The 24,812-nt window shown below is 40.4% G+C and overlaps 1 protein-coding gene across 1 annotated transcript in view; it reads left to right on the top strand.

Annotated features, from left to right (window-relative positions):
- Positions 1 to 1,623: 1,623 nt before the first annotated feature.
- LOC103174567 (ATP-binding cassette sub-family C member 9) overlaps positions 1,624 to 24,812 on the top strand; it is a 93,736-nt gene continuing 70,547 nt past the window's right edge. Inside the window, exons 1-9 of the mRNA XM_042331689.1 lie at positions 1,624 to 1,882; positions 4,341 to 5,015; positions 6,242 to 6,351; positions 9,161 to 9,233; positions 11,733 to 11,789; positions 11,912 to 12,097; positions 13,342 to 13,494; positions 14,419 to 14,574; positions 20,650 to 20,838. Coding sequence (XP_042187623.1) covers positions 4,383 to 5,015; positions 6,242 to 6,351; positions 9,161 to 9,233; positions 11,733 to 11,789; positions 11,912 to 12,097; positions 13,342 to 13,494; positions 14,419 to 14,574; positions 20,650 to 20,838 — 1,557 coding nt within the window. The 5' untranslated portion in view covers positions 1,624 to 1,882; positions 4,341 to 4,382. The remainder of the gene's footprint in view (positions 1,883 to 4,340; positions 5,016 to 6,241; positions 6,352 to 9,160; positions 9,234 to 11,732; positions 11,790 to 11,911; positions 12,098 to 13,341; positions 13,495 to 14,418; positions 14,575 to 20,649; positions 20,839 to 24,812) is intronic.

Raw genomic sequence — 24,812 nt, 5'->3', positions numbered from 1 at the left:
CATTACTCCCACCCTCGCCCGACTCCACTGGCTCCCCACCCCCCAGGGGATCGAGTTCAAGATCCTCGTCCTCACCTTTAAGGCCATCTATGGCCTTGCCCCCTCCTAGCTCTCTGACTCCCTACCAACCTGCCCGCTCCTCCGTTCAGTGGGCTCCGGCCTGCTCCATGTCTCCCGCCTGATCCGCCCTACCATCGGTGGCCGAGCTTTCAGCCTCTCTGCCCCCACACTCTGGAACTCCATCCCACGATCCCTTCACCTCGCTTCCTCCCTTGCCTCCTTCAAGGACGGTCTCAAGACCCTTCTCTTCGACTGTGCCTTTGGTCTCCCTCCCACCTCTCTGCTTTCCCTCACCCCTACACCACCCCTCCCCCATGCTCGGGTCCCGACACCTGACTGTTCAGCTCTTTGGGACGTCTTCCCAACATGAAAGGCGCTCTATAAATGTAATTTGTTGTTGTATGAAATGCATTGCCCCAAAAGGGTGCAGACGTAGAATTGATTGTGCTATTTAAAACATAGAAGAAGCCAGATATTTGTCATTGGTCATGGCTATTTGTGCAACCTTGATGTGTGCAAAATTGACTTCTGTGTTTGTGACAAACAAAAAACATTGTGACAATAGCAGTAATTGCTGTAAAACATTTTGTTAAAACGTTTCAAAGTATTTCAAAGTTCCATAAATTGTAATGACGGTGTATTTGTAGAAAGCAGTAAACAAACAAAGTTGTGTTGATGTGAATGGTGCTACATAAGTGCAAGTCCTCGGTTACTGAAGGAAGCAAGGATGGAAATAGCGGGGGCTCTGGCCACAATCTTTCAATCCTCTTTAGACACTGGAGTGGTGCCAGAGGACTGGAAGTTTGCAAATGTTACTCCCCCGTACAAAAAGGGGCAGAAGGGTAGCCCTGAGAACTACAGGCCAATCAGCCTAACATCAGTAGCAGGAGAACTTCAGGAGACTATAATCCGGGACAATATAAATTCTCACTTAGAAAAATATGGTTTAATAAAGGACAGTCAACACGGATTTGTTAAAAGCAGATCGTGTCTGACAAACCTAATAGAATTTTTTGATGAAGTGACTGAGAGGGTGGATGAAGGTAGTGCAGTAGACGTAGTTTATCTGGATTTTCAAAAGGCATTTGACAAAGTGCCACATAAGAGACTTGTAAACAAAATAGAAGCCCATGGTATTAAAGGTATTAAAGGGACTGTGTCAACATGAATCCATAATAATAATAATAATAATCCTTGCATTTGATATAGCGCTTTTTACGTCTTCTAGACGTCTCAAAACTGAAAAAAAAAACACTCCAGTGTCCAAAGAGGATTGAAAGATTGTGGGATTGAGTGGAATTGAGTTGGATTGCTCTTTTAGGACTGGGCGCAGATGCAATGAGCCGAATGGCCTCTTTCTGTGCTGTATGATTCTATGATTCTATGAAGTTATTGTGCTTATTATTAGGACTGGGTGTTACTATGCAGCACTGTGGCTCATCTTCATCTGTTTGAGGCTCAGATTGTTGAGTGGCATAGTGCTACATGATGCCATATCTGAAGGTTTCAAGCATTGAATCATTGACTATCCAGCGCCTTGGGATGTCCCCCTGACATGAAAGGCGCTAAAGAAATGTAACTTTGTTGTTGTTGCATAATCTGGGATTGTCCTAATGATCTCATATAAAACAGGAAGTAGGGGAGAGGAAAAGGAGAAAAGAGGGTTATAGATTGTATGCATGTGCTGATGGCAAATAAAATGTTGATTTTCCTAAAATTTCTCAAGGAAGTACGATTTATGTGACTGGATAAAGTACATGGATAAAGAGTGAGCACCTTAACCTAAGGATACTGTTATATCCGCTGCAATTCTCCTGCACAGGTAAGAGGCGATAGCTAAGTAGTATGAAAAGAAATTCACAAGTCTCTTTTTAAAAAAAGTGATTCTCAAATGGATAGAAGACTATGCTGGAAATGAGAATGCTTTTCAATTTTGAGGTAGTAGCACTAGCACTGAATACTCTCTTGCACAGCCAGCTGAAGAATAAAGTTCCCCTCTGTTTTCCTTAGTATTATGAGTTCAGAATTATTTTGTATAGTATTTGAACTTATTAATAAATAGTTAATTTATAGTGCTGTGTATGCTTTGTGCTGTTTTATTAGCATTGTGGAATGTACTGATTTACACTTGGTGAATAATACTGTATACAAATGTAATATGTTGTGTATACTTGTATGTATACATTGTCCATGAGTCCATAACAGGCTCCAATACCACAGAAATATATTGTGCTATATTGTTAGTACAGTATATTATTATCCCTTGATCCAAGCAAAATTAATCTCAACCCAATTCTTGAGGCATTATTCCCTATCCTTAATTTGGCTCTAAATTAACAATTGGTTTTTTTGTGCAGGAGAATCATCACACCATCACTTACCACTGCCAAGGGAAGGGGGTGACTTACTGCATATACCTCATGGGCTCTCATGCTGTTGCATGTACAATAAAGTAATGGCCAAAGGAAAAGTAGGAGCATTGTCGGCCTACAAAGAACAATGTGACTTTCTCAGGTGTCAGCCTGGTTCAATTGGCAGTATTTTCACCCTGAGTAGAAGGTTGTGGGTTCAAGCTCCACTTTGGGCATTGAATTCATATAGCTGACCCTCCAATGCAATGCTGGGGTTAGGCTGCACAGTTGGAGATGCCTATATTTGGATGAGGCATTAAATTGAACTGGTTGCTGAGGTGGATGTTAAAGATTCCACCTTTTCGCACTACTTGAAAAGAGAAGAGACTTAATCCTGGTGTCCTAGCCAACAATCCCCCAGATAAAATTGTTCATTCTCCTCACGGTTGTTTGTGGGACATTGCCGAATGCAAATTGCAGCCTGTTCTGAATTCTTTAAATCCTTGAGGGGGGGGAAAGAACCAGTGCTTGCCATTGCTGGACTACAGTACTGTGAATGATTCTAACATTAAATTTCTCTGGTGTTGTGGTTCATCTAGTTATTTATTTAGGTTACAAACCACATCACTTTATTTTGTTACTTTACTTAGCCTTTGAGGTAAATGTTACAATCAAAGGCTGATTTATTCCGTTTAATCTGTTTCACTGTGTGATGGGATAAAGATTACACCAAAATGTGTGTTCTGTTATCTCTCATCCTTCGCGGGAAGGCACATTCTAGTAACCAAATGGTAGGCCAAAGTAGCAATCTCAGGTCATTCTGACCAGAGGAATACAAAATGAATGAAGAAAGGAATGAAACTAGTAGTTTAGCTTTGATAAAGAATAAAAGCAAAGTCTAGAATTGGTTGATTTGGCTACTATTCCAGCCTTCTGCTTGTCCCTCATGCCACTCTGCCCTGAAAACCTGGAACACCCTCCACTTTGGCCCCTCCTTCCCCATCCTCAAGTTGCGCCTGAAGACCTTCCTTTTCGACCATGCCTACGGTCACCTCTCCCCGGCTCAGCGTCGTACTCCACCACTGTCAAGTGCTCTGGGAACCTACCCTGCATGAGGGGCGCTATATAAATGCAAATTGTTGAAATTGATTTTAGTGCTGGGTGTTATACTAATTTGTACTTGGGTACCAATGACCAGATTAAGAACTTCCACGTCCATTGTTATAGCAGTTGGATGCAGAATAAAGTATCCTCTACTATGTTGCAATATTGTAATGTGCAGATCCCCTTACTTCAGTGAAACAAACAACAGCCACTCAGTGGCCTCTTTAATTGTGTTTTCGAGTTTATCTTGCCTTGTTGTGTGTTGTTTCCATTCAGGAGATTGGTGGTCAGTACACTTGTTCCTGATTGTATGTATTGGAGAGTCAGACAACCCTTTTGATCAGTAGAGGTAGCTGCTGACTACCTTTCCCTGTTGTATGCTTCTAGTCCAAGTATTTTCTTGGTTGTAGCCACTGCCCTTCACAGATGATTCCATTGAGTTGGGTACAGAGCAGAAACCAACAACATGGGACCACCTAAAAACCATACTGTGGAGTCCTGTAGCTCAGTGGTTAGAGCACTCACTTTGCACATGAAAAGCGCTATTATCAAATGCAAGGATTATTATTAATTGTCCTAGCAGCAATGTTGCTTCTCCTACATTAAAACCCAATGTCAATTAGTAGGAAATTAAGGGTCCATTTCACTCAGAGCCTTGTAACTAAACAATAGAGGAGATTGTCAAGCATCCAGTCTGGGTTAAATTCTAACCAGGTCCCACAAGTGAACGCCAACACCTAGGTTACTTTAGCAAGTATGATAAAGGTTGATATCTGATTTGTGCAGGTATTTTCTTCCACTAATTACTTTTTTGTTTCTTTCCAGGTTGATTGGAGCACTTAAATTTAAAAGTGTGAGATTGTAGCAATGCATTTAAGAGAACGAAAGGACGTAATCAGGATGGAAAATGTTTGGAATTTATTTTGTGGAGTTACTGAGAAAAATACTACCTTTCCATCAAAAGAATTAAACTTAATTGAAGACTTGTGTTTCACTGAAGGTGTAAACATTCTTCTACATGCTGGATTGGTGATATTTTCTATTTTTGGAATTTTTGCGACGAGACGTAAAAAACGTACCCCATTGTTTCATAGTGACAGTTTACTGAGAGGCTGGGTCCATTTTCCATGGCACAATTGTCGCTGGCTACTAACTTTTGTGTACATTTTTTTGTCCATGTGTTGTTTATGGGATGGCATTTTATCACAGCGTCGCTCCACAATTAATAGACCATTTCTTTATACAGTAGATGCAGTGCAGCTACTCTCTTCTATCCTTTCAATCATGTATTATGATGCAGTTGAAAAAGCAAATGATCCCCTGTATTTACTACTCTTCATCTGTCATTGGCCCACTGCCTGTGGCATTAATGTGTTTAAAGTTTATCAGCTGTACTTAAAGAACCTCACCATCTACCATCTGACCTTTTCCCTCACCTGTATCCTGGTGGTTGTCTATGGCTTGTTTATCATTCTGGAGCTCTGCGCATTTTTTCAACTGGTGAGTCCATCAGACATTAATGACCAGCACTAACATTTTATTAACAATGTGTGAATCTGGTTTGGGTTTCTTTCGGCTCCAAAATCCAGAGTGTAATGTATACAGTGTTCAACAGTATATAAATGGTTGATATTTAGAAATAAAGTTCCTTCATTGAGTCTTGATTTAACATTGTGTGTGCGTGCATGCACAGGATCTGGTAATGAAACCTTTCAAGAGCCTTTATATGTACATCTATTAAAGATGGTGGATAAAGAGGGCTGTGAAAAAATGCAATTTCAGTAGCTTGAAATTGCAACAAAAGTGCTTCAGTTTCAGAAGTAATTACAAGAAGTTATTAGTATTGTGAGAAGGCAATTCACCTTAATTCTTTCATTTTCAAAGTTAACCTTTTGATATTTGACATTAATATATTCTCACACCAAGATGAGACTTATTGAAAATAAGTTTCTGAAATATAGCAACCAAATGAACTTTGATCTAATTGAATAATTAGTTTTGTACCTTCTAATGTGGCTTTTTATGCAATACAATATATACCTTCCAATACAAACTTTTTGTATGAGCTTCAACCTTACATGTTGCTTTAATTTTTAGCTAGGAGTTAATGGTTAGATGTTTTTAAGGAACAAAATTATTGGGAAGTAGGATTACTAGCTAACCATATGGTTTTAGTTATAAAAGACCTTGATTTGTGAGACTTTTATCTCTTTTACATTTTTTAAAATGCATACATTTAATTTTTACTAAATGTGTTTGAGACTGTTTCTATTAATGAAAATTGATTAATTACACAAATCTTTCTGATTCAAATTTATGGGATGCTTTGTGTGTGTATAATATACATATATAAATATTTTCCATTAGCTAAAATAGTTTATATTATTTCTCATTTAAGAGACTCTGCATGGTAAAGTGTTTGGCAAACCATTGGAGTGGGAGAAGAGCCAGAGGAAGTGGCCCTACAGGTTATTAAGTTAATGGCTTGATAGATTTAGCACACTTTGATGTATGATTACAAAGGAAAATTATGCTAACCATTCATTTCATCAAAGTTGCATTATTGGCACACATAGCATCATTCGCATTGTGTTTTTTGCTGGAAATTTGCTGAATGATCTTTTGTGAAGTCATTGAAATTATTCAAGTCCTATTGAAAGATGACAAAAATAGCTGGTGATCACGACAAATGGTGTGCTGAACGAGATATAATTTGCCTTTTATAGGGTTACCTTGGTCCATGGTATTCCAGACGGGTCCCTCCTTTAGAACTACAAGATGCAAGCAGAAAGTTTCACCAACCTTATGTCAATACCTTTTCACAAATAACCTACTCGTAAGTGAACATGTTTCTGTAAGTACAGCATACGTATTCTTTAAGATGTATTAATGTCTGTTGTTCAGTGGTACCTTCCTAGATTCAGTGTTTAAAAATAATATCCTTACATTTGGGAAAACACCTTTCTTGTCGGAAGGATATCTCTAAGCGCTTCACATGGTATACCGTAATGAGTAGTGATTGTGTTTTTGTAGGCAAATGCATCAATCAATTTGCAGATAGCAATGTTCCAGAAACGGTCATGAAGTAAATGCCCAACTTTATTTGGAGAATTGTTGGCTGAGACACCGAGAATAACTCCCTTCTCTTTTTGAATAGTGCAATGGGATCTTCAAAGTCCACTCGAACAGGTAGACAGGAGCTCGGTTTAATATCTCATTCAAAGGATGGCACCTCCCCAACATTGTAGTGCCCTCCCCAGCACTGCATTGGAATGTCAGCCTAGACTATATGAGTTTAAAGGCCCGACATATGACTTGAACTCTCAACGTGACTGAGAAGCGAGAGTGCTACCAATTGAGCCAAACTGACACAAAGCCTAAAATTAGAATCCAGTACCAATAAAATTGCCCAATTTCTATGATTTACTCAAGATCCGATTTTGCTGTTGACCGTCAGGAACCAAATATATATTGTACAAAAATCTTATCTCTATTATTACGTTGTCTTTTTCTTATTATTGATCCACCTTATTACTTTGCACAAATTAAGTGGAATTGATCAAAATGAGGAAAAAAATGGAACCAGGACATTTGGAACCCAAAAGGAGTTAATTTTTTGACAAATTTGTAATCAGCTGAACATTAGTGTTTTAATTTTATTTATATTTCTTAAGAGGCAAATAATTGTGTAGCATTAATTGCAAGCTAAATGTACCTATGCTATCATTGATTTCAAATAACTAGAATATGTCTCATTTCCCTCAATGTATTAGACTATATTATTACTCCACAGCTTGTGGCTCAGAATACAACAGGGGATTATGTTTTGTAAGTAAAGTAGAACTCACCTTTTAACAGACTCCATCTACTGTAATACTTAACCATCATTGTATTTGTAGTTTATAGTGGTAGATTAGTTTTATTATTTGTAGTACCTAGTTCAATTCTGAAGTCAACCTGGCTAGTTGGTAGTACTCTTGCATCAGAAGTCAGAAGCTTGTAGGTTTAAGCAGCACTTTGACCTCTCTGTCCAGGTTGACACTCCATTACGGTGCTGGGAGAGCACTGCATTGTTGGAGGTGTCATCCTTTGATTGAGATGTTAAATCGAGGGCTTGTCTGCCTGTTCAGGTGGCTGCTAAAGTTCCGGTGTCATTTGGAAAGAGAAGGGAGTTTCTCCTGGCACACTGGAGTCAACAATGCCCCAAATAAATGATCATTGACTTCATAGCTGTTTGGAAGACATTGCTGTGTGCAAATTGGCTGCCATGTTGATCTACAAAATATGCAATCATTACTCTTCACAGCAGATCCCTATGAAGCATTTTGAGATGTCGTTCTGATGTGAGGCATTATACCAAATCATTATTATTACAAGTTGTTGGTACAATCCTCTATACCACAGCTCACTTGTAGTCCATTTGACTTGATCAAGACTGGACTATGGGAACTCTCTCCTCGCCGGCCTTCCCGCCACCTCCCTCCACAAGCTGCAGGTCATTCAGAACTCTGCAGCTCGTGTACTGTCCCGCACCAGGCTTCGGGACCACATCACACCCACCCTCGCTCGCCTCCACTGGCTCCCCATCCCCCAGAGGATTGATTTCAAGATCCTCACCCTCACCTACAAGGCCATTCACGGCCTTGCTCCCTCCTACCTCTCTGACCTACTATCCCCCTACCTACCTGCCCGTACCCTCCGTTCCTCCGGCTCCGGTCTGCTCCACGTCCCCCGCCCCAATCGCCCTACCATCGGTGGTCGGGCCTTCAGCCTCTCAGCCCCCAGGCTCTGGAACTCTATCCCCCAGTGCCTTCGCTTTGCTTCCTCCCTCTCCTCCTTCAAGGCCGGTCTCAAAACCTTTCTCTTTGACCGTGCCTTCAGCTCCCCACTCGACTCTCTTCCCCCTCCCTTCCCTCCCCCTGACCATTTCCCCCCTCCTCGCTCCCTCCCTTCCCTCCCCTCACCCTGACCATTTCCCCCCTGCTCGGGTCATGACGCAACTGTGCAGCGCCTTGGGACGTCCTCCTGATGTGAAAGGCGCTTTATAAATGGAATCTTGTTGTTGTTGATCAATTGTTACAAATTCCAGACTATTTGCCAACTTTATCCCTAATAAGATTCCTATTAGTTAGCTTCATATTGTGATTTTGTTCAACACCATTTCAGTAGTGAAAGCAATCACTGCAGTTAACAGAAGGGGAAAATTACAAATGGAACAATGTATGTGTAAGAAGCAAGGTCTAGCTTGGTTAATGAAGCGTGGCTGTTCTGCAGGCTACAGAACTTTTTTTTTGTAATTAAAATTACTTCATAACAAGAAAAATCTAGCAGTACAATTTTACTTCAGATCAAATCAAGTCGTACCTGGGTTTTGGACAGTTATAACCACGATTGGCAATCACTTGATATTAGGTAAAGAAATACAAATTGCTACATTGGAGGAAAACCAGCCTTTTCTCTTGGGGAACAGGCCAGTATTTTGAGTATTTTGTCTGATATTTTGGGGAATGGAATATATATGCAGGACTAATTTAGAGTTTAAAATAGAGTAGTTTATGTATGGTCTGTGGAAGATCGAGATCAATAAGCTCAATGACATTTCTTCATTGTGTGCTTCATGTTTTCCTGTTCTTTTTGTTTCCTAGGTGGATTTCATGGCTGTTAAAAGAAGGGTCTCATACCCCAATTCAAATGGAGACACTTGGAAAACTCTCTCAGGTTGTTTCCAGTTAAGGGTGTTGTCCATTTTAAACTTTAATACAAGTTGATGTTCATGTCAAATATTTTGGGATGAAAACACCTGATGCAGAATTACAGTTTACAAACCTTTCAGAAAAGAGTTCAAAGGGGCGTTTGTAAAGTATCTAATTCCAGGGCAATTTAATATATTTTAATAAAAGTTTATTTTTCTTAATATTTCTAAGAAATCACCAGTAGTGTTTGACATAATTTATTAGTTTTAAAACTTAGTATAGATTTTGCTTTCTGGTCAATTTTGCCTATCTTATTCGATTTACACATAGCAAAGCAAACCTGATGCTTTTCATAAAAACATAAGAACATAAGAATTAGGAGCAGGAGTAGGCCATTTGGCCCCTCGAGCCTGCCCTGCCATTCGATAAGATCATGGCTGATCTTCAGACCCAACTCTAATTACCTGCCCTATCCCTATATCCCCTAATCTCTCTATTTTTAAAAAATCTATCAGTCTCAGCCTTGAGGATATTCAAGGACTGAGCATCGACAGCCTTCTGGGGTAGTCAATTCCATAAATTCACTACTCTCGAGAGTGAAGAAATCTTTCCTCAACTCTGTTCTAAAAGGCTGACCCTTAATTTTAAGACTGTGACATCTGGTTATAGATTCTCCTACCAGGGGAAACAGACCGCCAGGTCTACTTTATCCAGCCCTTTAAGAATCTTATATGTTTCAATAAGATCTCCCCTAATTCTTCTATACTCTAGAGAATATAGCCCTAGTTTATTCAGACTATCCTCATAGGTCAGTCCCCTCATCCCAGGAACTAACCTAATGAATCTACGCTGCACCCCCTCTAGGGCAAGTATGTCCTTTTTTAAATAAGGAGACCAAAACTGCACACAATACTCTAGGTGCGGTCTCACCAAGGCCCTATACAGTTGCAGCAAGACTTCCCTACTCTTGTACTCTAAACCTTTTGCAATGAACGCTAACATGCCGTTTGCCTTCTTAGTTGCTTGCTGCACCTGTAAACTAACTTTTTGAGACTCGTGTACAAAGACACCCAAATCCCTCTGAACACTAACACTATCTAATCTCTCCCCCTCTAGAAAATAATCTGTTTTTCTATTTTTTCTACCTAGGTGAATAACTTCACACTTCCCCACATTAAATTCCATCTGCCACCTACTCGCCCCCTCCCCTAGCCTATCTATATCCCGTTGCAATCTTTTTGCATCATCCTCAGAGCTTACTCTCCCACCTAGTTTAGTGTCATCTGCGAATTTAAATATGTTACATTCAATGTCCTTGTCTAGATCATTGATGTAAATTGTAAATAGCTGAGACCCAAGCACTGATCCTTGTGGCACTCCACTAATAATAATAACAATAATAATCCTTGCATTTGATAGAGCGCTTTTCACGTCGGGAGGACGTCCTAAAGCACTTCACAGAACACACTGTAAAGTGAATTGACTGTATGTTTGTGGGCGAATGCGGCAGCCAATTGCGCACAGCAATGTCCGACAAACAGTCATATGGATTGAAAATGACCAATTATTGTTTTTTTTTGGAGGGATTATTATTAGGCGAGTGGAGTAAGGAAACTTGCCCAAGGTTTCGCCCTCTGCCTGAAATTGAACTCAGGTCTCTCACTTGCAAAGCGAGTGCTCTAAACCACTGAGCTACAGGACTCCACTAGTCACATCCTGCCAATTCGAGAATGACCCGTTTATCCCTACTCTCTGTTTTCTACCCGTTAGCCACTCTTCAATCCATGCTAATATGTTCCCATTAATCCCGTGGGTCTTAACCTTGTGCAATAGCCTTTTGTGTGGCATTTTGTCAAATGCCTTTTTAAAATCTAAATATACTACATCTACTGGTTCCCCCCTATCTAACCGGCTAGATACATCTTAAAAAAAACTCTAAAAGATTAGTTAAGATTAGCTGTTTTCACAGCTGTTTCATTTAATGCATTAGATTGGACAACTAAATGCAGAGAAAGAGTATGAGAGAATTGGGGTTAGAATGGATAGCTTCTTGGAGCAAACACTGTAAAAAAAAATTGGGCTGAATGTTTTGTCCCACTGTTGTGTTTATTTTTCTTTTTGAGGTAAATGTTTTATATTAAAACACTCCAAGGTGCTACCCCATGTGATATAAATGCAAGTTGTTGCAATTGTACTAAGTATTTTATGTCTAAAAGGATGAAAGAAGGATTAAAATTAGCATCTTGATGAAAAAATAATCAGAAGGCATAGATTAAATCGAAGATAGTAATTACATTACAAGTGACAGCAGAAGAGGAAATGAATGACAGAGGTGGAAATCTACATATTTTGTTGATTAACTGCAAGCTTGATAAACTTAAACCTAATTTACTTACTTTTTCAGGAGTTGCTCAAACATTCCCTGTGGATTTAGTTACATTTTTGTAAAGTTTTTTTAAAAAAAATCTGTAAACAGTAACCTTAAACAACTTAATGAGTTGTAAATTTATGTTTTTCTTTTTAGCAAGAAATGGGCCTTACTAATTTTCAAGTATTCAAGAGATCTTATGATAAGCAAATGGTAAGGAATATTTACATAATTATTGGTCTGTAGTCCATGAGACATTGAACAATTGTGTGTATGTGTGTCAGTGCTTTAATTTCTTTCCAGTACTTTGCATCTTTTGGCATTGTGAATTTCAGGAAACTATATCCCCAGAAAGAATGAAGTCTGGTGATCTGGGAAAAGTTTATTTCAAGGCATTCGGCAAGCCTTTCCTGATTGGAGCAGTCTTGAAGATTATAGGTGATCTGGCAGGATTAATTGCACCACTCTGCATTGATGGTATTCTGAGATTTGTGGCTGATGACTTTAAGTATTCAGAGAAGGTAAGGGTTTTTGTAGATTATTCTGAGCTGGTATTGACTGAGTCTTCTTGCATATTAATTAATGCTTGCGTTATCAGACGACTTTCAAGTACAGAGGTTTGGAGATAGTTTGTAAGTCTCAGAAACCTTAAATTCCACCTAATCTTGGCCTTGTATTTTGTCTTATAATTTAAGATTGCGCAGAATTTTGGTGGAAAATTCATTTCAATTTGGAAGTATTTTTTTAATTTCTTAAAAAGAATTAATTCCAAATTGAGATTGAATTTAAGAATTTTCCACAGTGCTGCATGATTATAAATTTCAAGACCAAATGAAAAATCATCTTAAGTCTAATACTAAAATGAATTTTGGGGGGGTATTCAGGACTAATTCCATTATGATCAGAATATTTCACTGCTGATTGCTTGATTTACAGATGTTTTGGTGCTTGTGATTTATGACTTGTTTCTCTGTTCCCACCTCTCCCAGAAAAGCTTTGACTATTACTAAGTACAGTTCCTTGAGCACAGGCAGCTCTCTTAACCAAGTTGCTCTTCCTCACGTGAGTTCTTGCAGAATTTGGGGATATCACAGCAAAGTCTGATTCCCTCTGGATTCTTTGCTTACAAATGCAACCAGGTCATTGGATAGTGTTGAGAAGCAGGATCCTTGAGCTTAAATTTCCCATTCTGCCTCCCCTCCGTCCAGGAATCTCTAAGCCATTTGTCGTGCTCGACTGCTGCTCTGCCTGAAAACTCTGCAAAAGGACTAGGTGTCTGACACGTGTGGAAACCAGTCACCACGCTTCAAAATACCCAAACCAATCTGAGAGATTCACCTATGTTTGCAGCCTAGACATGGAACTTTGCTTGTATGCTTTGCTCTGAAATGGAATGTGTACTCTTTCTGGAGAATGGGGAAACAACCTGCTTACCTAATTCTTGAAAGAATTAGGTGCAGACTGGCAAGAGCCAAGGCTTGGGTTGTATGCTTGAGTGTATGTTGGGTTACTGCTGGAGTTTGTCGCTAAAACCCCATATTTTGTCATTGAGATTATTGACCAGCAAACTTTCTGTTGCTTGTCCAGCCAAGACCACCATAATCATTATGAGTTTGGCCTACTCAGTGGGAAAAAACCCCTGCTCCCAGGACTGATCTGGCCCTCCATGTTCTGCTTATGAGGAAGGCTTTATGATTGCCAGCTCTGCTCCAAGCAGGACTTTGCTCGTGTTTTAGATCTTTATTGTCTTCCGTTCTCTGCACAGGGATCATATTTTGTGAGTGTATGGGAATTCATCAGTAATGGCTACATCTTGACGTTCTTGATGCTGTCCACAATGCTCCTTCAGAACATTTGCTTACAGCTGTCGTATTACATTGTTATCCGGGAGGGAATGCATATAAGAGCATCTCTGCAGGTGAGACCACCTTTAAGTATCTAATGGACTGAATATGGATGAATATTTGCTATTTACTGACAAAATGTCTACAGGCTTACAGTGTCCTCACTTGCATGTGGGCAATGAATGTCAACTGGCTTTGTGACCCCACTCCCGGGTGGGCAGGTAACATTGCTGGGCTTACAAGGCTTCCATTCCATTGAGATGGAATTCCATACCTCTTATGACTGATTTGTTTATTTTAAACACTAAAATATATTTATCACTATTTGGAGGATGCTGGTGTTAAAGTTGAGGACTCTGGGCTCAAATTCCACTAAGCAGGATGATAGGTGATAACCAGTCATATGGGCTGTTTACACAATTTGGGTGGGCGGTAGTGTGGGACCAATGTGGAGTTAAACATGAATGAGAGGATTGACAAGCCTGCATATCAGAAATAAATTAAACTTTTAAAATTCAACAAGAATACTGTTCAGTCCAGGTTCATCAATAATATTTTAAACATATTCTAATTTTACTGGAAGACAGTCGTCCTCATTTAAGTTATGTTACCAGCTGCCAGCATTTGTACAGAAGCAGCTTGTGTGACTTGTCCCCTATTTGTTTGAAAATTTTCTTTCTTTCCCTCCCCTGTGGCGAAGTGTCTCCCACTTGGTCAGGTGTCCCCTTTGCTGGCACACTCACAATTGTGACTTTTTCACATCAGAAATTATAGGCAGAAAGACCTGTTCCCTCATTAACTAGGGTGGTCTGACGAGTCTATCTAGTCCTCACAGCACAACAGTTTTAACACAAAATACAGTAAAACAGGATTCGCTTTAAAGAAATTGCTATAACTTGAAATAACTATAATAAATTTGGCATGCATGTTTACAGCTGATCTACGTACTTAATAATGTCCCCAATCATGTCCATTTTTTTTGTGTGCTCTTTCTTCAGTCAATGATTTACAAAAAGGCTCTATTGCTGCCTGTATGGGTGTTCAGTGGAGGTCTTCTCACAGTGGGTCAAATTATGAATTACATGTCAATAGACTCGTTACAAATCATGATGGCTGCATTTTTGGGATTCTACATTGTTTCAATTCCTATACAGGTATGTTACTTTCATATTTCTTTTTTTTAAAAAATTGTATTCACAATACACATGAAAAACAAATTAATAAAATTTGAGCATGCTTCTATGGAATTAACACATGAAGCAGTTGCCTCAGAAGTTATAATTCTTGCATTTGATCATAGAATCATAGAATTGTACAGCACAAAAAGAAGCCATTCGGCCCATCGAGTCTGTGCCGGCTCTTTGAATAGAGCAATTAATGTCACTCCCACTCCCCAGCCCTTTCCCCATAACCCTGCAAACCCGTCCTCCTCAAATACCCGTCCACCGTGTTTTTAAAAGTAGTTATCGAATCGGCCTCGACCACCCTTTCAGGCAATGCGTTCCAGATTCGAACAACTCGCTGCGTGAAAAATTTCTTCTCGCCTCCCCTCTGCTTCTTTTAGAGACTATTTTGAATCTATGACCTCGAGTCACCAACACACCCACCAGTGGAAACAGTTTTTCCCTTTCCAACCTATCAAATCCCCTCATGATTTTGAAGACCTCTATTAGGTCTCCTCGTAACCTTCTCTGCTCCAATGAGAATAATCCCAGCCTCTCTAGCTTTCCTTATAATCAAGGTCCCTCATTCCTGGTACCATCCTCGTAAATCTCCTCTGCACCCTTTCCAATACCTTAACATCCTTCCTTTTGTGTGGTGCCCAAAACTGGGCGCAGTATTCTAACTGAGGCCTAACCAGTGTTTTATATAGGTTAATCATAACCTCCTGACTCTTGTACTCTATGCCCCTATTTATAAAGCCTAGAATCCCATTTGCCCTTTTTACAGCTTTATCTACCTGTCCTGCCACCTTCAAGGATTCATTTACCTGCACCCCAGGTCTCTCTGTTCTTTTACCCCCCCCTTAAGATTGTATTACCAGCCTATATTGCCTCCCCTCATTCTTTCTACCAAAATGCATTACTTCGCATTTCTCTACATTGAAACTCATCTGCCATGTGTCTGCCCATTTTACCATTCTGTCTATGTCTTCCTGCAGTTGGCTACTATCCTTCTCACTGTTTACCACCCTACCTAACTTTGTGTCGTCCGCAAACTTGGAAATGCTGCTTGCTATATCCAAGTCCAGAACGTTCATGTATATTAAGAAGAGCAGTGGTCCTAATACCGATCCCTGGGGGACGCCACTGTACACTTCCCTCCAGTCAGAAAAGCAGCCGTTCACCACAACTCTCTGCTTTCTGTCTTCCAACCAGTTCTGGATCCATGCTGCCACTCTCCCTTTTATACCATGGGCTTCTATCTTTCTTACAAGTCTTTCATGTGGCACTTTGTCAAATGCCTTTTGAAAGTCCATATAAACTACATCAACTGCACTACCTTTATCCACCCTCTCCGTTACCTCATCGAAAAATTCTATTAGATTTGTTAGACAAGATTTGCCTTTAACAAATCCGTGCTGGCTGTCCCTAATTAACCCATATTCTTCTAAGTGAAGATTTATTCTGTCCCGGATTATAGTCTCCAGGAGTTTCCCCACTACTGATGTTAGGCTGACTGGCCTGTAGTTCCCAGGTTTGTCCTTCTGTCCCTTTTTGTACAGGGGAGTAACATTAGCCACTCTCCAGTCCTCTGGCACCACTCCTGTGTCCAACGAAGATTGAAAAATTGTAGCCAAAGACCTCCGCTATTTATACTCGTGCCTCTCATAGTACCCTTGAGTGCATTCCGTCCGGACCAGGCGACTTATCTACCTTCAGCACAGTCAACCTTTTCAGTACTTCCTCTTTGTTTATACTTATCCTATCCATTTCCTCTACCCTCTCCTCCAATACTGCGGCATTTGGTGCATCCACTTCTTTTGTGAAGACAGATGCAAAGTACTCATTCAGCACATCAGCCATGCCCTCTGCCTCCACAATAAGATTTCCCCCTTGGTCCTTAATTGGCCCCACCCTACCTTTGACTAGCTTTTTTTCCTTGATATGTTTGTAAAATATTTTAGAATTCCCTTTAATGTTACCCGCTAACCTTTTTTCGTATAATCTTTTTGCCCCTCTTATTTCCTTTTTCAAACCTCTTCTGCACTTCCTATATTCGATTTGGTTGTCTTCTGTATCTTGGGTTTGACATTTGTCATACGCCTCCTTTTTCTGCTTCATTTTAGATACAATTACCTTCGTCATCCACGGAGGTTTGGAAGCCCTACTTTTCCCTTTTGTGGGAATGTATTTATTTTGTCCCCGAGCTATCTCATCCTTGAAGACTTCCCACTGCTCTTTAGTTGTTTTACCTGCCAATCTTTCTTTCCAGTCCACCTTGGCTAGGTCCCTTTTTAACTCACTGAAATTTGCCCTCTTCCAGTTGAATATCTTTACCTTAGATGGTTCCTTGTCTCTTTCCATATGCACTTTAAATCTAATGATGTTATGATCACTATTACCCAGATGCTCTCCCACTGAAACTTGCTCCACTTGTCCTACTTCATTCCCCAGAACTAGATCTAGCACTGCTTCCTTCCTTGTTGGGCTGGAAACGTACTGATCAAGAAAGTTGTCCTGTATGCATTTTAGGAATATTTCCCCCTCCTTGCCCTTTGCGCTGTTGTTTTGCCAGTCTATGTTGGGATAATTAAAGTCCCCCATTATCACGACTCTATTGGCCTTGCATCTGTCTGAGATCTGCTTGCAGATCTGCTCATCTATTTCCTTCCCACTATTTGGTGGTCTATAGTATACCCCTACCAGCGTAACAGCTCCTTTTTTGTTCCTTAACTCTAACCAGATAGATTCCGTTTTGGGGCCCTCCAGCACCTCGACCCTTTCCACGGCTATAACCGTATCTTGACTAACATTGCCACACCCCTCCTTTTTTTTCCTTCCCTATCTCTCCTGAATACATTATAGCCAGGAATATTCAGCTCCCATTCCTGTCCTTGCTTGAGCCAATTCTCTGTTACTGCTACTACATCGTATCCCCCTATGACCACTTGAGCCTGCAGCTCACCAATCTTGTTTGCTAAATTCCGTGCATTTAGGCACATGCACTCCAAGAACGACTTGACCTGTTCTGCACTTCCCCCCCTGTTTTATTTCTCCATTTTCTAGTTCTTCGTTTTTTGCATTCCCTTCCCCCCTCAAAACTAGTTTAAACCCTCCTCAACAGCATTAGATAGCCTGTCTGCAAGCACATCCGCCCCAGCCCTGTTTAGGTGCAACCCATCCATATGATACAGGTCCCATCTGCCCCAGCAATGGTCCCAATGATCCAGAAACTTGAAGCCCTCCTTTCTGGATCATTTCTCCAGCCAAGCATTCATTGGCTTGATCCTGCCATTCTGGTACTTATTTGCCTGAGGCACGGAGCAATCCAGAGATCGCCACCTTGGATGTTCGATTCTTTAGTATCTTCCCCAGCTTTTGATATTGACCCTGTAGAGTCTCAGCCCTTTTTTTACCAATATCATGGATCCCCACCTGGACCACCACTTCTGGATGTTCTCCTTCCCCCTGAAGAATTTTATCCACCCTTTCTGCGATATCTAAGACTGTTACACCAGGGAGGCAACATACCATCCTTGACTCCCGTCTTCTGTTACAAAAACGTCGGTCTATACCTCTCACTGTTGTATTCCCAATGACAACAGCATTACTCCTGTTACCTATGTCACCCTGTTCCACCCGTTGGTTTTTACTGTCCTCCCTGGAGATATCCACACTCTCAATGTTCAGTACAGTGTACTGGTTTGAGAGTGCTACATTATTGGGGGCATTCTGCCTAGCCTGTCCCCTCTTCCTATCATGCTGCACAGTTACCCAGTCATTTTCTGTCTGAACCCTCGGTGTGTGGGGTGGGGTGACCACCTCTTGAGGTGTCTGGTCCATCAAATACTCACATCCGTTGATCAAGTTTGAATTCCAAGGCTCGATCACCCCTCTCTCAGGGGTCCCATTATCTGCAGCACTGATGAAAACACCCTGTCACTGAGCATTAACTGGATGCAAGTATCTCCCGAGCCTCAGGGGAGTGATGGTTTCCTCCAACATACTGTCCAAGAACCTCTCACTGTCCCTGATGAAGCACAGTGTCTGCACCTCGGCTTCCAGCTCAGCTACTCTCAGCTGGAGCTTCCTGAGTTGCAGACACTTGCTGCAGATGAAGTCACCCGGGCTCAGGGCGCCCTCCATTATCTCCCACATGTCACAGACCTCACATTTAACTTGCCACATCATCTTTTCACACAGTGTTTTCTATATATTTTTTTGTTTTGTTTTAATTTGCTGTCAGTGTTGTGGTTTCTGACAGTTTGTCGATGTTTGTCCCTGGTTCTGCAGTTGAAAAAATTACGTCAACCTACGTCACTTTTTCTTTTTTTCGGCGCTCGCTTACCTCCGCCACCCCTTTTATGCTCCGCTCTAACCTGATTGCTCACCCCGAGTGACCGAGTGCTTACTTCCGCCGCTCCTTTTATGCTGATCGCTAGGCCCAGGCTCCGCCTCCGCTCTGACCTGATTGCTCGCCCCGAGTGGATGTAACGCCTGATGTAGTGTCAAGATGCCGAGGCCCTCATCCATGCTTTCATCACGCCCGGGCTTGACTATACCAACTCACAGCTCGCCAGACTTCTCAATTCTTCCTTCCATAAGTTGCAGATTATCCAGAAGTCTGTAGCTTATGTCCTCTCTCACATGAGTCTATCACCCCCATCCTCACCTGGTTCTACTGTCTCCCCATTCCCCAGAAGATTGAGTTTAAGATCCTCATCCTCACTTTTAAAGCCCTCCATGGTCTTGCTCCCCCCACCTTTGCGACCTACTAAAACCTTACCAACCTGCCTACTGCCTCCGCTTAGCGGATACTGGCCTGTTCAATATCCCCTGCCCATCCCACCATTGGCAGTGAGGCCTTTAACCTTTCTGCCCCCACTCTCTGGAATTCCATCCCAGAGTTCCTTTGCTTCACCACTCCCTTGTCTCTTTCAAAGCCCATTTCAAGACCTTCCTCTTTGATCGTGCCTTCGGTCATCCTTCCCCCCAGCCTCCCCAATGCCTGCCGCTTGATTCCAACCCCCAGCTTGGATGCAAACCCTTGCCTGTCCGACGCCTTGGGACATCCTCCTGACATGAAAGGCGTTATGTAAATGCAATTTTGTGTTGGTGGTGTTGCGCTGCCACCATTGAGCCTATGGTGTGAGTGAAGTAACGATATGGAGAAATGTGACCCAGAATTTATGCTGCAGTGCTTGTGCCAACCTTTGCTTCAAATGTCGAGTCTGTTAAATCTGAGCAGTCAGTGAGACTAATGCAATTGTTCTTGTGATAGATTCCTGGCCAAATATTCTTGAGGTCTACATAACAATTTGAACCACTTGAGTGATTTAGAGGTTGTGCCAAGACGTTGGGAATGTGTTGTGGAGGGAAAGAGAGATTCATTTCAGAATAGCTGGTGAACCAATGCTATGTTTTAACTGAATATTTATTTAAGGACATGTTTAAAACATTTTTTTGTTTTAACTTGTCAAAGAGAAATAACTGAACTCTCAAGGGTTGTTGAAGATGAAACACTGAACAGGTCAGTACTGTAATGAAAGAACAGTAGTTCTGCTATTTTGGAAAGATGAGAAAAAAATCAAAGAGTCTTCTTTATCCAAACCTATCTTGTGAATTGGAACAGATTCTGTTCCAAAGTTTGAGTTCCACCTCAAGGATTATTCCACACTGAAGTATTGATGGGACCAGAGTAATTTCTAGGAGGGAGGAGAAGGGAAGTGGGTGTGCCGGGTGGGGGGGTGCAGAATCAGGAGTTGCCTCCCTTATGGCGTAACAGTACACTTTTCACTCGAAAGGCAGATATCCTACAAGTAGGGTGTCTCACCTTCTTGTTTCTAGAAGTGAAAACTGAGTAAGTCAGTTTCTTTTTAAAAAAGGAGAAAAACACTTTCCAAATTAAGAGTGACTGAGAATCTTTTAAAACAAATTCTGTGTGTTCTTAAATTTTAAAGCAATGAATATTTTCCTTAACACACTGAGTAATTTTGGCTCTCTAATGTGCACAATGAACCATTTTCTGCAGTGAAATATATAAATTACTTTTTGCTTTGCTTTCAGATTGTACTAGCAGTGATATTACTGTACTTTCAGCTGGGCATCAGTGCACTGGTGGGTATTTCTGTCATCCTTTTGCTCGCTCCTCTTCAGTATTTTATCTCGAAGAAGTTTGCTTCCATTCAGAAAAGAACTATGGAGTGTTCAGATGAAAGGATCAAGAAATCCAATGAGATGCTTCATTGCATTAAGGTAATGAAAGCTGAGTATGAGAGTTCCGGTTGCTTGGACACATCTTTATATTCCATTGAGTATTAAAAGCCTGAAATTGAGAAATAGATGACAGTACAGGGCTCTAACTTATGGAATGTATTCTTGTTAGGAAGGTGAAGGCCACACCCCAAGCCCTCAGTTGCTCATTCTCTTCAAAACCATTCTTTCAAAATATAACCTTGCTTTTCACATTAGAAAACGTAATAGTTCCCTAGTAGTTTCAATTACCTTCAACTGGAATTCAAAAGCTCTCGTGTTATAAACTAACATGGGCCAGATGAGGCATGATCTATAAGCACTTTGAGATGTTTTGATGTAATAGGCATTCAATTTTATCTAGTTGCGGGCAGTGCAGTGGGACAATGAAATGGATTTTCAGCCCATGGATTACAAGGACTCCACAAACATTTTTAGATTGACCCTCTTTCAGTACTTATAGCACACCTTGCCTTTCCCTTATTCTGTTAAATGCCCTATATTTTTTTCAGCCTTTTTTTAATGTAGCTTATTCTCTGAACACCAGAACCTTGCAGTTGCTTTTAAGTTTATAATCCTTGTCACTGAAGATTTAATGGGTTTAACCTTTGGCTGAGTTATTCCAGCTCTAGAATATTTATAAATCTCTTGAATGTTTGAGAAAAAGATGGTTTCACTCTACTGAAGATATCAAAGGATTATCTACTCATGTTGCTGTTTTCCATATCTCCCAATCCTCCCTGAATGATGTCAACCAGAAAAGGGCATCCATAAAAATAGTGTTCTAGGAATGTAACTAACTGTATATTTGGCAGAGATATAGCTTGCTAGACTTTATGATGTGAATATAGCGTTAAAAAGAACCAGATCTCGAAAACAAAAACTATATATTTCGCCCAGAAAATATATAGTCAATTCACTTTACAGAATATCCTATGAAGTGCTTTGAGACGTCTCAATGACGTGGTAAGATGCTATATCAAATATAAGGATTATTATTATTATCTTTCTAATAACCTCTTTTACCGTCACCTTTCCTCATCAATTACAATGCTTCCAGATGCATCTTCCAGATGCATCCTTCCAGATGGAGAATTGTCCACGATATTGGATGAATTTTGTAACTTTCCAAGAATCATGAACCACTCATTTCTGTGCAAGAAACTCACTTCATAAACTTTCCAGATTCTTAACCTAAACTTAATCAAAGCAAACACCATACCTGGATCTGATTTATTATTAATTCTGATTGTTGGGAGAAAACTGTTTGATGTCGGTCACAGTTTTTCTTTTATTTTTATTTGTGTTGGACTTCATGCATGTTAAATAGAATTAAAACTCTATTTAAATATCAATTTTCAAATTGTAACTTCCTAAAAAAGGTTCGAATCAAAGAGCTAATTTTTTAAAAAAAAATGATTTATCTTCAGTAAAAAGGACCACTTTAAAACACGGGTCCAGCTGTAAACTGGCTATAAACTTGTTTTTCACTTTTCTTTTCCCTCCATTTATTATCCTCCGGGGAGAAGGGGGCAGGGTAAGTGTAGTAGGCTGGCTCCAAGCAGACTTGCTTGGCAAAGGAATGTTGGAATTGAGCCAACACTCTGGCGTTCTCAGCTGTCTTGATTCCTGACCCAGGCCCACAGTACTCTGGGGCACTACTGATGTCAGACTAGCCAGCCTGACTCAATAACAAGACTTGGAGGGGCAGATAAGTTACTGGTAGTAGGGATTCTTCCCACTTGGCTCCTGTTAACCCTGCAAAAGGAAACCCCAACAAGTAGTACTGTCTTAGCTGGACGAGCAGCAAGAATCCTATCAAACATTGCTCTCCATGGCAAGCTATGCAGTTTTAGGTGGTTAAAGTATAGCAGATCCTCAGTGCATGCTCTGAGGTCCCATACTGCCTAATACACTCCGGATTAGGTAAGCAAGGTGCCTCCCAGAAATCTCTACATGTAAGTGGCATGCACATGTGGAACTTTGTATAGTTCGGATACTGTTAAGCATGTTGAAAGGTTTCTGCAGGCTTTTCTCCCATAGGGTGGGTGGGAGGAAATATGACACCAATTCTATTCTTTCTCAAAATTCAAAGATGCATATTTTCCAATTGGGGGGTTTCTGTCATCGTGAATTTATTTTTTATCTTTTAGGGTTTTACTAGTTATATAGTGTTATTTCATTTTCATTTAATATTTTAAAAAGTGAGGAACGAAATTTCTGCAGCAAGGAAATGTTTTACAATAAGGTTTTCTTCTCATGGGGTGGCCATTTCAGTATGAAACCCGATTTACTATCAGTGTGAAATTTGGTTCGCTATCATATTTTACGTTTTTTTAAGTGTAGATCTGACCATAGCATAAGAGCCCGTATGATGCCTCATTTCCAGTGAAATAGAAGAATGGATTAATTTGTAAACTGCTGAAGTGTTACTTTTAAGGGCTCATTAAAGTGAGAAATGATCAGACTGTAGAAGTGAATCGCTTCCAGATTCTGTTTAGTGGAACAACGGGTTATTTCTAGTTCAAGTGTAGAACAAGCCCAGATCCACAGATCCAGCACTGCCCAGCCATGTGAATCAAAAATTGCATAAAACATCAGCCAATGCGGTATCTACATTATCTCCATGTTCAGTACTGTTTTTGAAAGTGGAGTATGTTTTTCACATTTTAAAAAAAAAATCTGTGCCAGAGATGTTCCAATTTTGGCTCGTCTGCTCGGGAGAGGGATGGGGGTAGGGGAAGGAAGAAGAGAAAGAGATGCCAAAAGGATGCCTTCCTAATAGTGAAGGAAAAATGCTCTGATTCTGATTCAGGAAATAGAGGAGTTTAGGAAAGGCGAACAGGAGGGCTGGAGGATCATATGGAGTATAAACGTTGGTACAGAGTAGTTGGGTCAAATGACCTGTTTCTGTGCCAGGTCACACTATGTAATATAACTCTTCAACCCCTCCTGCTCCAGAGCTCAGAGGTATAATAATAATAATAATAATCCTTGCATTTGATATAGCGCTTTTCACATCGGGAGGACGTCCCAAAGAGCTTCACAGAACACACTGTAAAGTGAATTGACTATGTTATTGACTGTATGGAAGCAATAGTAATCTGGCACCCTCTCAGCCTGGGAGTAGTATGTATTAAGAGGAATTTGTAGATGGTGAGCAGAGAAGGAAAGGATCAAGGTAAACATAACCATACAATAATTAGAATTACTCACCATTTCCAGACTACCTTTGTTGTTTGTGCTGCTTTCACACTTGAGTGTAAACAGTCATATTCAAGTGGAAACAGTGTTTTTTAAATATATATTTAAAGTAATTATTATTTTAAGACAAACTTGTTTAGTATTTTACTGTGTGTCCTGCTGGTTAGTTCCTGCGATTGAAGAAACATTCCAATGTTGCCTCCATGATCAAGATTATTTTTGTCTGTTTTCCCTTTATAACCTGAGAACTAGTGTAGCCCTTCCAGCTACCGTAATTTAACAATAAACTGTAGCAAGCCAAACTCAAAATTGTTTGTTTGACCTAGTAATGATTTTATCTTTTCATTTCAGTTAATTGTTTACTAAAAATTAGGACAATTTTTAGTAAACTTTTAACTGAAGTGAAAAGATTGTCATTTGACAATTTTTGTATATATAATATTTTGTGGGTGTTAATTTTTATTTTAAGTTAAGTGAATCAGAAATCATGCAGCAAGCATGAGTAAAACTGTCTTGGATAATAAGTGAGGAATGACAGTGTTGAAGACAGTGGATATTTCAGCCAAATTATGTGTTGGCAAAGTTGACCCAGAATAGCATAATCACAAGAGATGATCAACCATCCAGAATATCCACCATTCATCAAAGCATTGAGCAGATTTTAAATGTGCCCAGTAGCCTGGTCTCAACTAGCCTTCCAGATAATTTGTTCCAATCATTCTGTACCCAGAGGGTATTTCTTACCCAGAGGGGAATTTGTCCAGAGGATAAAG

The sequence above is a fragment of the Callorhinchus milii genome, unplaced genomic scaffold (assembly GCF_018977255.1).
Source record: "Callorhinchus milii isolate IMCB2004 unplaced genomic scaffold, IMCB_Cmil_1.0 Scaffold2, whole genome shotgun sequence".
Lineage (NCBI taxonomy): Eukaryota > Metazoa > Chordata > Chondrichthyes > Chimaeriformes > Callorhinchidae > Callorhinchus > Callorhinchus milii.
Note: the sequence above shows the minus strand (reverse complement) of the source record. Positions and strands in the feature narration are given on the sequence as shown.